The following is a 14832-nucleotide window of genomic DNA, read 5'->3' on the forward strand; positions in this document are numbered from 1 at the left end:
GCAGAGTATTCTGAAGTTGAAAGAGAGTGTGTGCGTGCTCTCTTACGGCCCGGTGGGCCACGATCATCCCCATGCGAGTTCGTTGAGCGGGTAATAAGGTTGTCACATATGCGCGACAAAAGGTTACCCAAAGAGACCATGGTGTAATCGATTTTTTTCAGCGAACTTTGCAGTTGTTGCCCGGTGGGTCTGTATTCTGCGGTCCACTTGGCCTCCTTCCTGTTCTAAGACTGGAAATGTGCGTTCGCAATATGTATCATCTGTCTGAATCGAAAGTGCGAGAATTATTACAATTAGCAGTCTAAGTGCGAGGATTATCGCGAAGAAAGACCAAGTGATAACATTGTGAGGAAATTATTCCAACAGGTGCTGTACACCGCGAGTGCAGCTGACCCGATAGCAAACCACGCACTGACCTGATAAGCATGCACATGCTTCTCATGTAACCCGTAGTGATTCGGACTGATGACGAGGTAGAATTCATCATCAGTTTGCAACAACAGCCAAATCCTTAAACTCAATTTTTCCTTAACTGAGAAGTCCTTCAATAATTTCCATGCAGCTTGAATGTGGTGGAAGAGGAATCAAACCTTTTGCACGGACGTTAGCACCCACCAAGTTGCCACATGAAAGTTACAAGAGTTTTCTTGTTTTTACTTTGGTGGGTTTCTTCCTTGTTAGGCAAGATTTGGAAAGATACCACATCAGAACATAACTTAAGAACGAAATTTGATCCTTTAATAAAAAAAAGTCCTTGAAAAATGGTTACAATTTTCTGTATGAATCCTGATTCCATCTACTCGTGACTGACAGTGTAGTCTCCCACACAGCCATTATCAGTGGCTTAAATACAGCACCACGAGTGGACTGTTATCTGATGACTGCTTATAATAGCTGCCTGGTAGACTATGTGACAGTGGGGAACAATGAAAAGTAATAAATTTCATATCGTAATTGGGTACTACAATGCTTTGCTTAAAAAGAGAATTAACTTAAATCAGTTTCTATAGAATCTCAGGTGCTGACATTCTTTTAGTAAGATAAAGACCCATTGACACAGAGATAAGAAAAACAAAAGCTCCAAGGATTGCTTACATTGATGATTTTTGGTGCCTGGACCCACTGTGCATTGGATGAAGTTATTTGTCTGGGGACAAGCAACATGGTTAATGAACTTAGGCTCCTTGTGACCTGTCTTTATGTTTATAATATTAGGTATCCCATTAAGTGTGGCAATGTAAAGTAGTTTTGTTTTGTGAAGCCACGCTGTACCAAAAAGCAAGGAAGAGAATGGCAGTGAACAATTTTATCTCTGCCCTCTCCTAATTCTTGTGTTTCTTTAAAGGAGCACTGACATGGGTTGACTTACAAACCTTTGATGGCTGTTATCTTTTTCTCTTTTAAGGGAATCGACTATTTATCTTGCTCAGAGATTCTTCATTTTACACAAAAACCATTGCCACTGCCATTTTGAATTTTTCAAGATTTCAATCCAGCCCTAGCAACTTGAAAACATTAGCCCAATGTTTCAATTTTTGAGTCCAAAAGCTGATGCATGTCAACATGCAGTAACAGTGCCCCTTTAAAGCAAAATATTTAAAAACCTTTTTACTGCATTGAATATAATAAGTTGTTCCCATTCCTGATAAAACCTTCTAAACATTAAATGGAAAGCCAGATACTTTTAAAGAGTGAGATTATTTATTATTTATTGATTGATTTTTTAAATTAATTGAATTTGGTATATTCTCAATGCCCTTTAAATTTGGACCCATAAGGTTGTGAGTATCATCATTGGGAAGATTGCCTTTCACGGCTCCACCACTGACCATTACTTTCCCCAAAAGGTTGACACAGTAATAATTTTTGGTTAATGTCAAGGATCTATTACATTGACTTTTCTAAATCATTTTCTGTCTAAGGTTCTTTGATAAAGTACCCACCTCACTAGTTTATTATGCTTGTGACAGAAGGTAGTGAGATGTAAGAGTGACATGTTTTTGTCTTTGTAAAATATCAAAATAGTTTACAAGAATCATTGTTTAAAAAGCATTATTTTTACATTAATGTCACTTTTAAAAATCAAAACTGGTTTTTGTGTAAGCAAACTAAATTTGATTCAATTAAAGATGTTATAATCATTGTGCATGGTGTTCTTTTGATTTCCAAAAATGAATGGAGTGAATGCGCCAGAGTTACCGGTACTTTGAATCTAATACCAGAGTGACTTTAACTCTTATTTTGTGCTATGTGGCCGCAAGTTGGACCACATCACACCCTTGCTGAAAGACTTCCCTTCGCTTCCAATTAAGCAACGAATCATTTTTAAAACTTTATTCCTCATGTTTACGACCATAAACAATTTAGCCCCATATTATGTTTGAGAGCTACTTCACCGGTATACACCTGGAAGATCATTACGCTGATCAAGTTTAAACCACTTAGTGATTCCGCCGTCTAATTTAAAGTCATATCGCGATCGAGCCTTTTCAGTTTGTGCCCGGAAGCTATGGAATAGCCTTCCAGAGCACTTCAAGCAAGCCACAGGTGTTTATGCTTTTAAAAACAGTCTTAAAACAAATCTTTTCAAAAAACACTTTTGTTTTGATTGAATCTTAGCTTTTGCCAGATTCTACTGTGCTTTTAATTTTATTTTTAGGTTTCTACTTTGTATTGATCGTAAAGTACCTTAGAGCTTTTGTTAAGGCGCTATATAAGTGTATGTTATTATTATTATTACTATTATTGTTGTTATTATTATTATTATTATTATTATTATTATTATTATTATTATTATTATTATTATTATTATTATTATTATTATGGAGTTAAAATAACGTTTATCTTTGATGTAGTACAGTTGAAGGAACTCCTTTTTCAATCCAATACAACTCCTAAATCCCAAAACAGAGATTTTTGGAACCAAAAATTCTAACTCCGTTTTTCGAGTCTAAAATGCTGTATTGCTTTGCGGTAGATTAATATCATCACGATTGGCTTACACGTACAGTTATATGATATGCAGATCTTTTTTTTTTTTTTCAGTGCTTGCTGTAAAAATTTAAAACGTGATCGTTGATGGCTGTTTATGTATTCAGTAATATATTCAAAAGGAAATGACGAAGAGGAAACGAAAATAGGCGTTAAAGCTCCTTTACAATTTTTAGTGTGGGCAAGAAATTCTCTACCGGTTACTATTTGGTGTGAATGTTTAAATGTTCAGCCACCTCCATAACAGGCGAAATATTTTACGCTACGTGCCTTCGCATCATCGCTCTGAAGCTCATCTGTTGATCAATGATGAATACAAGGTATGCTATACGATAACCAGCAGCAGTTCTTTCTCTACTATTCCGGCTAGATGTATGGGTTGGTTTCCAAAGCATGTGAGCGTTCTCGTAGGCAATTTATTGTATCATTTTTCTTCATATTGTACAACCATCACATGGCACCTTTGGTTAGCCACGGAGCCCACGCGCATTTATCAGAACTCCACAACCAATGAAACAGTAATGGACGTAAATCACGTGCAGCCATATCTTGAAACTTATGACACATTAAAAGGGAAAAAGAAAACACTTTTACCGTGGATCGCTCATACTGACTGACACGTTGGATACGAATGATAAAAGATTAGTTTAAATATGAACTAACAGTCGTCGCTGCCATCTTATCCCTGCATGAAGAACTGGCTGCCAGTCAAGAATCAGGTATGTAAACAAACTTCTCGTCTTTGATAAACCGCTGAATTCCTTGTCTGCTTATTACAACAACTGTTCCCAATGTATAATATTAAATGAAATTAAGAATCAAGGTGTAACTGCACAACGGCTTTCACAATCAGTTTCAATATATCTGGGACATTTCATAAAGATCGACTTGTGCCAAACCTCGTGCATTAACCCCTTGGAAATGCACGCTTTTTCACTGTGGCCAATACTGTCAAACACGTAGTTCCTTCCTTCAACATTCAACCAGGAACAACTTTTGTAACTGACATCCCACGTGTTTTCAGGAAAGTGAACAGCTCTAGTACATTTTCTTATGTAACATTTGCCATGTCTTGAGCAATTTAGCTCTGTCTCGATGCGAACGCAAACGCGCTAGACCGTAAATCGCGTGCAGCCATATCTTGAAACTTATGACATATTAAAAGGGAAAAAAAACACTTTTACCGTGGATCGCTCATACTGACTGACACGTTGGATACGAATGATAAAAGATTAGTTTTAATATGAACTAACAGTCGTCGCTGCCATCTTATCCCCTGCATGAAGAACTGGCTGCCAGTCAAGAATCACGTATGTAAACAAACTTTTCGTCTTCGATAAACGCTGAATTCCTTGTCTGCTTATTACAACAACTGTTCCAAATGTATAATATTAAATGAAATTAAGAATCAAGGTGTAACTGCACAACGGCTTTCACAATCAGTTTCAATATATCTGGGACATTTCATAAAGATCGACTTGTGCCAAACCTCGTGCATTAACCCCTTGGAAATGCACGCTTTTTCACTGTGGCCAATACTGTCAAACACGTAGTTCCTTCCTTCAACATTCAACCAGGAACAACTTTTGTAACTGACATCCCACGTGTTTTCAGGAAAGTGAACAGCTCTAGTACATTTTCTTATGTAACATTTGCCATGTCTTGAGCAATTTAGCTCTGTCTCGACGCGAACGCAAACGCGCTACACCGTTAGGACTATGCATAGTGAATATGAATAATCAGGCCTTGGAGCAAGGGTACAACATGAAACAAAAATAGTGTATAAAATCAGCAAATAATGCTGCTTTGGAGAAACATGTTTGCAAGTCTCATAAATTTCCCTAAAGCTCACCGCTGAAGTGCTCGTTGCTCTTGAGACGAATTCAGTGTATTCTGCTAGAGCACGTGCTCCGGGATTCAAAAAACTAATTCGGCATAAAAAACACTGAATCCCGTCAGAAATTTGCGGTTGTGTTTTTGGGAAGCCTTTCGAGTCAATAGTAAGCCCAATAACACCAGTGTAGGAGCTGTTATCAGTAACAAATAATTTAAACCTTCTTGTACAAGTGAGTGTTTGTATATAATCTTTAACCAGAAGTTGATTTTTGTCATCAAACATTATCCGTTCGATCAGTTACTATATCGTTTGTCAGAGTCTTTCAATCATGCACAAATGGCTTTCTAAACGGCTCCAATAGTTTTTCCAAATTAAACATGTCCACGATACATGGGAAAAACAAAACACAAAAACAAAAGGGGAATGCGAAGAAAAATCACTCCTCGCCATGCTTCTCTCTGAAACCGCACATTTCAAGGTCATTTTCAAGGTGATAAAAATAAAGGCTTATTCAGAGAAAATACGTTTTGATATCTATTTTGCTTTTCAAACGATGTTACATCATGAAGACTGAAGTAGTCTCTTTGTCATAAGGTGTTCAACTCTCAAAGAAAGTAATGGATCAGAGAAACAGGAAGACCTCATGCATTTCTGATCTTTTGTGCATGTTAGGAACTGACAGAGGAGTCGATGTCTGAGTGAAACAGACTACCTCACAACGACCGACTTATTGACTGATTTCGTCTCCATTATGAGTTGAGCCAGCTTGAAAAAAGAACAATTATTCATTATTATGAGCATATAATTGTTTGTCAAGTTTCCTTTCAGCAAGAGAATCATTCATTAATGTCGATGTTTCTGAAAATAAATCTCCTCGACTGAACTGACATGCAGAGGGATATCATCAGAAAGGTAAAACAACTGTGGAGAAAAGAGAATGTAAACAGGTAATATCTTTAAATAAATGACAACTTTATTTAACCGGCTCCTTACGCAAATTAACATCATTGACAAAGATCCTTGCATGCCAACCAACGTGGACGCAAAAGTCGATATGAATATGTTCTCTTCTTTAAAACAACGCTCGTATATTACATATATCATATATATATGTGCATATTCTATGTACAATTTAACTCCCTTATCACGTTCTTAAAATTAACAAAGTTGGTCCGAAATATAAATGAAAGTACAACTTTGTTATATCACCGCCAGCAGGTACTTAATGTTATTTGAAAAAATAGGAACTTGCGCGGATTGATTTGGGTCAGTTAACGTTGATGCAAAAAAATATCGACACCGCCGTCAGGCGTCTTTGAAGTGTGGTACGAGAAATTGCGAACACTACACGGGTTCTCTACATTAATGGATGTATTTTTTTTATATGCGAAGATCGATGATCTGAACGACTAAAAGATCTTCCACAAAGAGAACATACGTACGGCTTTTCTCCAGTATGTCTTCGATAGTGGCGCTTGAGTTCATCTGAACGTCGGAAACACCACCCACAGTTTTCCCAAGGACACAGGAAAGGTTTTTTACCCGTATAAATCCGCCTGTCAGTTCGGAGATGAGAGCTTTTGGTGTAACAACGCTTTTTACAGCCAGGGAAATCACAGAGAAAGGCATGATGTAGTTCCAGTTCTTTGTTATCGGAAACAGGTTGGACTGTTTGTGCATGTGTACTGAAATTACATCCATATGCTGCATCATCGTTTGATGTCGTGTGGACAGAAGACGGCGTTGTTGCAAGCATAGTTACCTGTGGCAACTGGTGTCTTAGATTTAGAGCTGGAAAAGACGCCGACTGTGCAACAATACACGTTCCCATCGTTATTCCTGTCTCTGGAAAGCGGCAGTTTTTCTTTCCTATGGTCATTTCTTGAAGCTTGGGTTGGGGAAGATGCGACGAGGTTTCCACCGGTGATGTTGTAGGAGAAGATGAACTCAGACAGCTATCCATCTCACGAATGATCTGTTAGAGAAGTAAGAGTTAACTTCACGGATTTATCCAACCTCATGATTATTTCTGGTTTTAATCCCATACCTTCCCCAAGTAAAATGCCACAATTGAGTGACCGGCTGATTGATATCGAGGAGCAATGGCTTTTGTCGGAAATGTATGTAGTTGTTAAAACTGAAAAATTTTAAAGGATAACTGTCGTCCTTTGCAGTTAAACTGCTAATCGTCGCACATCTCCTTCAGGGATCACAAACTCGTTAGAGCAATAGTGCTCGGCATTATATCGCGAAAAGGTTAATCCACTGAGATATGAAATGAGAGAACAACTTGAAGAACAAACCATCATTTTGATCTTCTGAGGAAAATGAGTCATTCATACAATGTCTTGCGAGCTAATGATCCTCAATTGTATTTCTTGCTCAAAGTAAGGTAACAAATTTCCGAGCAGTTGTTAATGTTTTCCTCGAATTGCTAAGCCTATTTATCAGCGGTAACATAACGCTAGAAAACTAAGAGGTTGTCTGATTGTTTTATGTAGTATCCGAGGGTATCGCAAAGTTCGAACTCGTCATCAGTGTTCACTGAAAAGCTCACATCAGAAATGCACGCTATTATAATATTACTTAGAAAATGTGTAAGTTGACTAAATCGTTCATGCATTGTAACTGACCTGTTGAATTTCTCTCTCCCTGGTGGGTATTAGCAGCGAATAGATGCCAGCCGTTACCAGATTTCCTTCGCCCTGCAGCTGATACGAGTTTTGGTACATGACACCGTCTTGTCCTCTAAACAAGTTATCGAAACTTGTACAAGCCATAAGCATTTGGCTGTCTTCTTTTTAAGAGACGGCCCCAATGAACGAGTTGCCCGGTAGTCCGATCCACGCTTTTTGCGCAAAGGGTTCTGGGGTCGCCAGGGCCCGGTTGTTCAAAAGCCGATTAACGCTAACCCAAGATTAAAAATTAACCAAGGAGTATATTTCTCTATTCCCAAATGCTGTTCAACGCTGATATTCGGCAAAACTTAACATTAGAGGAAGTCAATCTTGAAGATCACAAATAAGCAAAATTAACTTTCACCATAAAGTTGAAAAAATGAAACCAAAGTTTACGCTAATCCTAGATTAACTTAATCGGCTTTCGAACAACCGGGCCCAGATGGCAAACATTGCAAGTCGCTGTGAGAAAATGTATGGCGGAAACTTATTCGACGTCCAAAAAAAAATACAAGGATTTTGGAGAGAGATCAACGTTTTTTCGACCCAGTTTTATCAGAAATCGATTTGGGCAATGTTGATAAGTGACAACTGAAAGTTTTTGTTTGAATAACCGTGAAATATAATAAAATTTGCTGATTAACTTGAGCGGGAAATTAGGATGTCCCATATGCGCGACAAAAGGTCACCCATACAGGCCATGGTCTGATCGTTTTTTGCAGCGAGCTTCTCAGTTGTTTCCCTGTAGGCTCTGGTTAACCCAGTGGTTCTGCATTCTTTTTCCACTTGGCCACCTTCAGGCCCGGTATTCATAGCGGAGAGGGAAGCCATTACGAATTGTTGCGCGTTCGCAATATCATCTGATTGAATCGTAAAATCGAGTGTTCAGAAGACCACGATATTTTCAATTAATAGTCTAAGTGAGAAGATAATATTGTGAGGAAATTATTCCAGCAGGAGCTGTATACCACGTGTGCAGCTGACCCAATAGCAAATGATGCACTGACCTGATAAGCATGCGCATGCTTCTCATGTAACACGTAGTGACTCGGACTGATAACGAGGTAGAATTCATAATCAGTTTGCAATAACAGCCAAATCCTTAAACTCAATTTTTCCTAAAGAGGTCCTAGGCCTTCTATAATTTCCATGCAGCTTGAATGTGGTGGAAGAGCCGGAATCAAACCTCTTGAACGGACTTTAGCACCCCACCAACGTGCTACATAAAAGTTACAAGAGTTTTCTTGTTGTTACTTATGTGGGTTTCTTCCTTGTTTGACAATCCTTGAAAAGAGTATCTTCAAAATTCTGTGCCATATCAGTCCATATATGGTTTAAAAGTGGAATTTGGTCCTTAAAAAAAAGTCCTCCTGATTCCACCTACTCGTGACTGACAGTGTAGTCTCCCTCACTGCCATTATTACTGGCTTAAACACAGCACCACGAGTGGACTGTTGTCTGATGACTGCTTATAATAGCTGCCTGGTAGACTATGTGACAGTGGGGAATACCACAATGAAAAGTTATAAATTTCATATCTTGGTTACTACAATGCTTTGCTTAAAAAGAGAATTAGCCTAAATGTTTATCTAAACAGTCAGGTGTTGACATTCTTTTAGTAGGATGAAGATTCCATTGACACAGAGATAGGAAAGACAAACTCTCCAAGGAATGTTGGCACTTGTGACGTTTGGTGCCTGGACCCACTGTGCATTGGATGAAGTTATTTGTCTGGGGACAAGCAACATGGTTAATGAACTTATGCTCCTTGTGACCTGTCATTATGTTTATAATATTAAGTATCCCACTAAGTGTGGCAATGTACAGTATTTTAGTGGTGTGAAGCCACAGCGTACCAGAGTGGCAGTGAACAATTTTATCTTTGCCCTCTCCTAATTCTTGTGTTTCTTTAAAGGGGCACTGACATGGGTTGTCTTATAAACCTTTGATGGCTCTTTCTTTTTCTCTTTTAGGGGAATCGAATATTTATCTTTCCCAGAGATTCTTCATTTTTTACAAGAACCATTGCCACTGTCATTTTGAATTTTTCAAGATTTTCAATCCAGCGCTCCCAACTTAAAAACATTAGCGTAATGATTTTAATTTTTGAGTCCGAAAGCTGATGCATTTCCAACATGCAGCAACAGTGCCCCTTTAAAGCAAAATATTTAGAAGTGTTTTTTCCCGTATTGAATATAATACGTTGTTCCCATTCCCGATAAAATCTTCTGAACATTAAATGGAAAGCCAGATACTTTTAAAGAGTGAGATTATTTATTAATTTAATCAGATTGAATTTGGTATATTCTCAATGCCCTTCAAATTTGGACCCGTAAGGTTGTGACTTTCATCGTTGGGTTGATTAACTTTCATGGATCCACTACTGACTATTGTTTTTTGTTTCCCAAATAATGAAAGAGTGATAATTTTTGGTTAATGTCAATGATCTATTACATTTACTCTTCTAAAGGCCAAAAATGAAATCTGCAACAAAGCATTTTTGTCTAAGGCTCTATGATAAATTACCCACCTCACTAGTTTATTATGCTTGTGACAGGAGGTAGTGAGATGTAAGAATGACATGTTTTTGTCTTTGTAAAATATCAAAATAGTTTACAAGAATCATTGTTTAAAAAGTATTATTTTTACATTAATGTCACTTTTAAAAATCAAAACTGGTTTTTGTATCACCAAACTAAATTTGAATCGAATAAAGATGTTATAATTATTGTGCATGGTGTTCTTTTGATTTCCAAAAATGAATGGAATAAATGTGCCAGAGTTACCGGTACTTTGAATCTAATACCAGAGTGACTTTAACTCTTATTTTGTGTTATGTGGCCGTAAGTTCGACCACATCACACCCTTGTTGAAAGATTTTCATTGGCTCCCAATTAAGCAACGAATCATTTTTAAAATTTTATTTCTAACGTTTAAAGGCATGTCTGCCTACGGTGCCTTGAATTTTATTTTTAAGTTTCTACTTTGTATTGATCGTAAAGTAGCTTAGAGCTTTTGTTAAGGCGCTACATAAGTGTATGAATTATTATTATCATCATCATCATTAGCATCATCATCATTATTATTATTTTTTTTTTTTTTGAATTTTTTTATTTTTTAATAATAATTCCTTTATGAACATATTCCAAGCACGTTGCTATTTACAAGTTAAAAGTAAAAAAAAAAAGAACTATTAAAACCTATTTACAATTCATTTCCATTAAAAAATAAGATTAGTATGAAGCACAATAAAGTTACAAAGATATCCTTATTTGTAATAAGAAAAATTCATGTCATAATCGTATTCTGACTGAAAAACTAGTTTTGGAAATAAAGATAAGCTCCTTAAAGAAAAGCCACTCTTATTATCGATACCTGCAAAACTACATGCACATCATTTTTTTCAGTGCTTGATGTAAAAATTTAAAACGTGATCATGTATTCAGTAATATATTCAAAAGGAAATGACGTAGAGGAAACGAAAATAGGGTTTAACGCTCCTTTACAATTTTTAGTGTGTGCGAAAAATTCTCTACCGGTTTTTATTTGGTGAGAATGTTCAAAAGTTCAGCCACCTCCATAAGCGGCGAAATAAAATACGCTATGTGCCTTCGCATCATCGATTTGAAGCTCATCTGCTGATCAGTGATAAATACAAGGTATGCTTGTACGATAACCAGCAGCGGTTCTTTCTCTACTATTCCTGCTAAATGTATGGGTTGGTTTGCAAAGCATGAGAGCGTTCTCGTGGACAATTTATTGTAAAATTTTTCTTCATATTTACAATCATCACATGGCACCTTTGGTTAGCCACGGGCGGCCCACGCGCATTTATCAGCACTCCACAACGAATGAAACATTATATGATGTAAAACGCGTGCATCCGTATCTCGAAACTTATGACACATTGAAAGGAAGAAAAAAAATACCGTGGATCGCTCATACTGACTGACAGGTTCATACGAATGATAAAAGATTAGTTTAAATATGCCATCTTATCCCCTGCATGAAGAACTGGCTGCCAGTCAAGAATCAGGTACGTAAACAAACTTCTCGTCTTTGATAAACCGCTGAATTGCCTGTCTGCTTATTACAACAACCGTTCCAAATGTATAATATTAAATAAAATTAAGAATCAAGGTGTAACTGCACAACGGCTTTCACAATCAGTTAAGCTGACAAATTAAATATATCTGGGACCTTTCATTAAGATCGATTTATGCCAAACATCGTGTAACTGTTATCAGTAATAAATAATTTAAACCTTCTTGTACGAGTCCATGTTAACCACAAATTGATTTGTGTCATCAAACATTGTTAGTTACTATATCGTTTGTTCAAGTCTAGACTTTCAGTCATGCACAAATGGCTTTCTAAACGACTCCAATAGTTTTTTCAAACATATCCACGATGCACTCGGAAAAAAAAGAAAAACAAAGGAGGAATTCGAGGAAAAATCACTTCTCGCCCTGCTTTTCTCTGAAACCGTACATTTCAAGATCATTTCAAGGTTATAAAAATAAAGGCGGGTACAAAGAAAATACGTTTTGTTATCTATTTTAGTTTTCAAACGATCTTACAGCAAGAGGACTGAAGTAGTCTCTTTGCCATAAGGTGCTGAACTCTCAAAAAAAGTAATGGAGCAGAGAAAAAGGAAGACCTCACGCATTTCCGAGCTTTTGTTTTAGGAGCTGATAGAGTACTGAGTCGATCTCTGAGTGAAACAGACTACCTCAGTACGACCGACTTATTGACTGATTTCGTCTCCATTGTGAGTTGAGCCAGCTCGAAAAAAGAATAATTATTCATTATTATGAGCATATAATTGTCAAGTTTCCTTTCACCAAGAGAATCATTCATTAAGGTCGATGTTTCTGAAAATAAATTTCCTCGATTGAACAGATGCAGAGGGATATTATCACAAAGGTAAAATAACTGTAGAGAAAAGAGAATGTAAACAGGTATTATTTAACCGGCTCCTTACGCCAAATTAACATCATTGACAAAGATCCTTGCAACCAACGTGGACGCAAAAATTGACAGGAATATGTTCTCTTCTTAAAAAGCACGCTCGTATATTATGTATTTAGTAAAATCCAACTAGTGGTCTATTATCAATGCTGCGTTCTGATTGGTTTAGCTTTAACTGGCGAAAGATGTTTTGTCTCGATATTTTTTGACCAACCAGTTGGATTTTACTAAAACAATTATTCCTCTCGCCCTCATGGCCTCTGAGTCAATAGCCCATTCGGCCTTCGGCCTCATGGGCTATTGACTCAGCGCCCATTCGGGCTCGAGGAATAATTGTTAAATATATATGCATATGCTATGCCGGTACAATTTAACTCACTTATTACGTTCTTAAAATTAAGGAAGTTGGTCCGAAGTATAAATAAAAGTACAACTTTGTTATATCACGTCTGCCATGTACTTAATGTTATTTGGAAAAATAGGAAAATGCGCGGATTGATTTGGGTATTTCTGCACAAAAATGTCGACCCCGCGGGCAAATGTTTCAGGCCACTAAGAGTGTTACGAGAAATTGCGAACGCTACACGGGTTCTCTACATTAATGGATGTATTTTTATCTGCGAAGATCGGTGACCTTCCACAAAGAGGACATACGTACGGCTTTTCTCCAGTATGTCTTCGATAGTGGCGCTTGAGTTCATTGGAACGTCGGAAACACCATCCACAGATTTCCCAAGGACACAGGAAAGGTTTTTCACCAGTATGAATCCGCTTGTGAGTTCCGAGATGAGAGCTTTTGGTGTAACGGTTTTTACAGCAAGGGAATTCACAGAGAAAGGCATGATGTAGTTCCACTTCTTTGTTATCGGAAACAGGTTGGACTGTTTGTGCATGTGTACTGAAATTACATCGGTATGCTGCATCATCGTTCGATGTAGTGTGGACAGAAGACGTCGTTGTTGCAGGCATAGTTACCTGTGGCCACTGGTGTCTTAGATTTAGAGCTGGAATAGACGCCGACTCTTCAACAGTGCACGTTCCCATTGTCATTCCTGTCTCTGGAAAGAGGCAGTTTTTCTTTCCTATAGTCATTTCTTGAAGCTTGGGTTGGGGGAGAAGATGAACACAGGTAGCTATCCATCTCACGAAGGATCTTTTAGAGAAATAAGGGTTACCTTTAGTTTTATCCAACATCATGATTATTTCTGGTTTTAATCCCATACCTTGATTGATTCCTATCGGGGAGCAATGGCTTTTGTCGGAAATGTATGTAGTTGTTAAAACTGCATGAAGAACTTTAAAGGATCCCTGTCATCCTTTACAGTTAAATTGCTAATGGCCATACATCTCCTTCAGGGCTCACAAACTTGTAAGAGACGTTTAGCATTTTTAGAGCAATAGTGCTCGGCTTTATGTCGCGAAAAGGTTAATTCACTGAGATATGAAATAAGCAAACTACTTTTTTTCAGGGAGTTTGCAGAACAAACCGTCATTTTGATCCTCTGAGGAAAATCAGCAATTTATAGAATGTCTCTCGAACTCATGATCCTTAATTGTATTTCTTACTCAAAGTAAGTTAATAGATTTCCGAGCAGTTGTCAATGTTTTCCTCCAATTGCTATTTATCAGCGGTAATATAAGGCTAGAAAACTAAAGTATTGTCTGATTGTTTTATGAACCGTCCGAGGGTATTACAAAGCTCGAACTCGTCATTAGCGTTCACTCAAAAGCTCACATAAGAAATACACGCTATTATAATATCACATAGAAAATGTGTAAGACGACTAAATCTTTCATGCATTGCAACTGACCTGTTGAATTTCTTCCTCCCTGGTGGATATTAGCAGCGAATAGATGCCGCCCGTTATCAGATTTCCTTCGCCCTGATATGAATTTTGGTACATGACACCGTCTTGTCCTCTAAACAAGTTATCGAAACTTGTACAAGCCATAAGCATTTGGCTGTCTTCTTTAAGAGAGGGCCCCATGAACGAGTTGCCCGGTAGCCCGGATTCATGCTTTATACGCAAAGGGTTCTGAGGTCGCCAGAGGGCAAACATTGCAAGTCGCTATGAGAACTTGATGATGATGGCGGAAACTTATTCGACGTCCAAAAAAAAAAGGATTTTGGAGAGAGATCAATGCCTTTTTCGACGGATTTTTATTACAAATCGATTTGGGCAATGTTGATACGTGACAAGTGTAAGTTTTTGTTTGAATAACCGTGAAATATGAGATAAAATTAGCTGATTAACTTCCTTGCTTGCGTAAGGTTTATTGTGTATTACAAAATAAGGAAAAAATGTCGAGGAAATAGCTCAATAAAGCCTTTTAAGTTGTATTTACGTGTGTATA

The 14832-nt window shown here is 37.5% G+C and overlaps 2 protein-coding genes across 2 annotated transcripts in view; both read right to left on the reverse strand.

Annotated features, from left to right (window-relative positions):
• The window catches only part of LOC138060392 (Krueppel-like factor 5), a 100004-nt gene extending 85392 nt beyond the window's left edge, over positions 1 to 14612 (reverse strand). The window contains exon 1 of the mRNA XM_068906150.1: positions 14289 to 14612. Coding sequence (XP_068762251.1) covers positions 14289 to 14537 — 249 coding nt within the window. The 5' untranslated portion in view covers positions 14538 to 14612. The remainder of the gene's footprint in view (positions 1 to 14288) is intronic.
• Positions 5782 to 7662, reverse strand: LOC138060393 (Krueppel-like factor 5). Its single transcript, XM_068906152.1, has 2 exons — positions 7462 to 7662; positions 5782 to 6803 (listed from the first exon to the last, which is right to left on the reverse strand). Exons 1-2 carry the CDS (start codon positions 7612 to 7614, stop codon positions 6186 to 6188), a joined length of 771 nt encoding a protein of 256 aa, XP_068762253.1. The 5' UTR covers positions 7615 to 7662; the 3' UTR covers positions 5782 to 6185.
• Positions 14613 to 14832: the final 220 nt, after the last annotated feature.

This window comes from Montipora capricornis, chromosome 8 (genome assembly GCF_036669925.1).
Source record: "Montipora capricornis isolate CH-2021 chromosome 8, ASM3666992v2, whole genome shotgun sequence".
NCBI classification, from domain to species: domain Eukaryota; kingdom Metazoa; phylum Cnidaria; class Anthozoa; order Scleractinia; family Acroporidae; genus Montipora; species Montipora capricornis.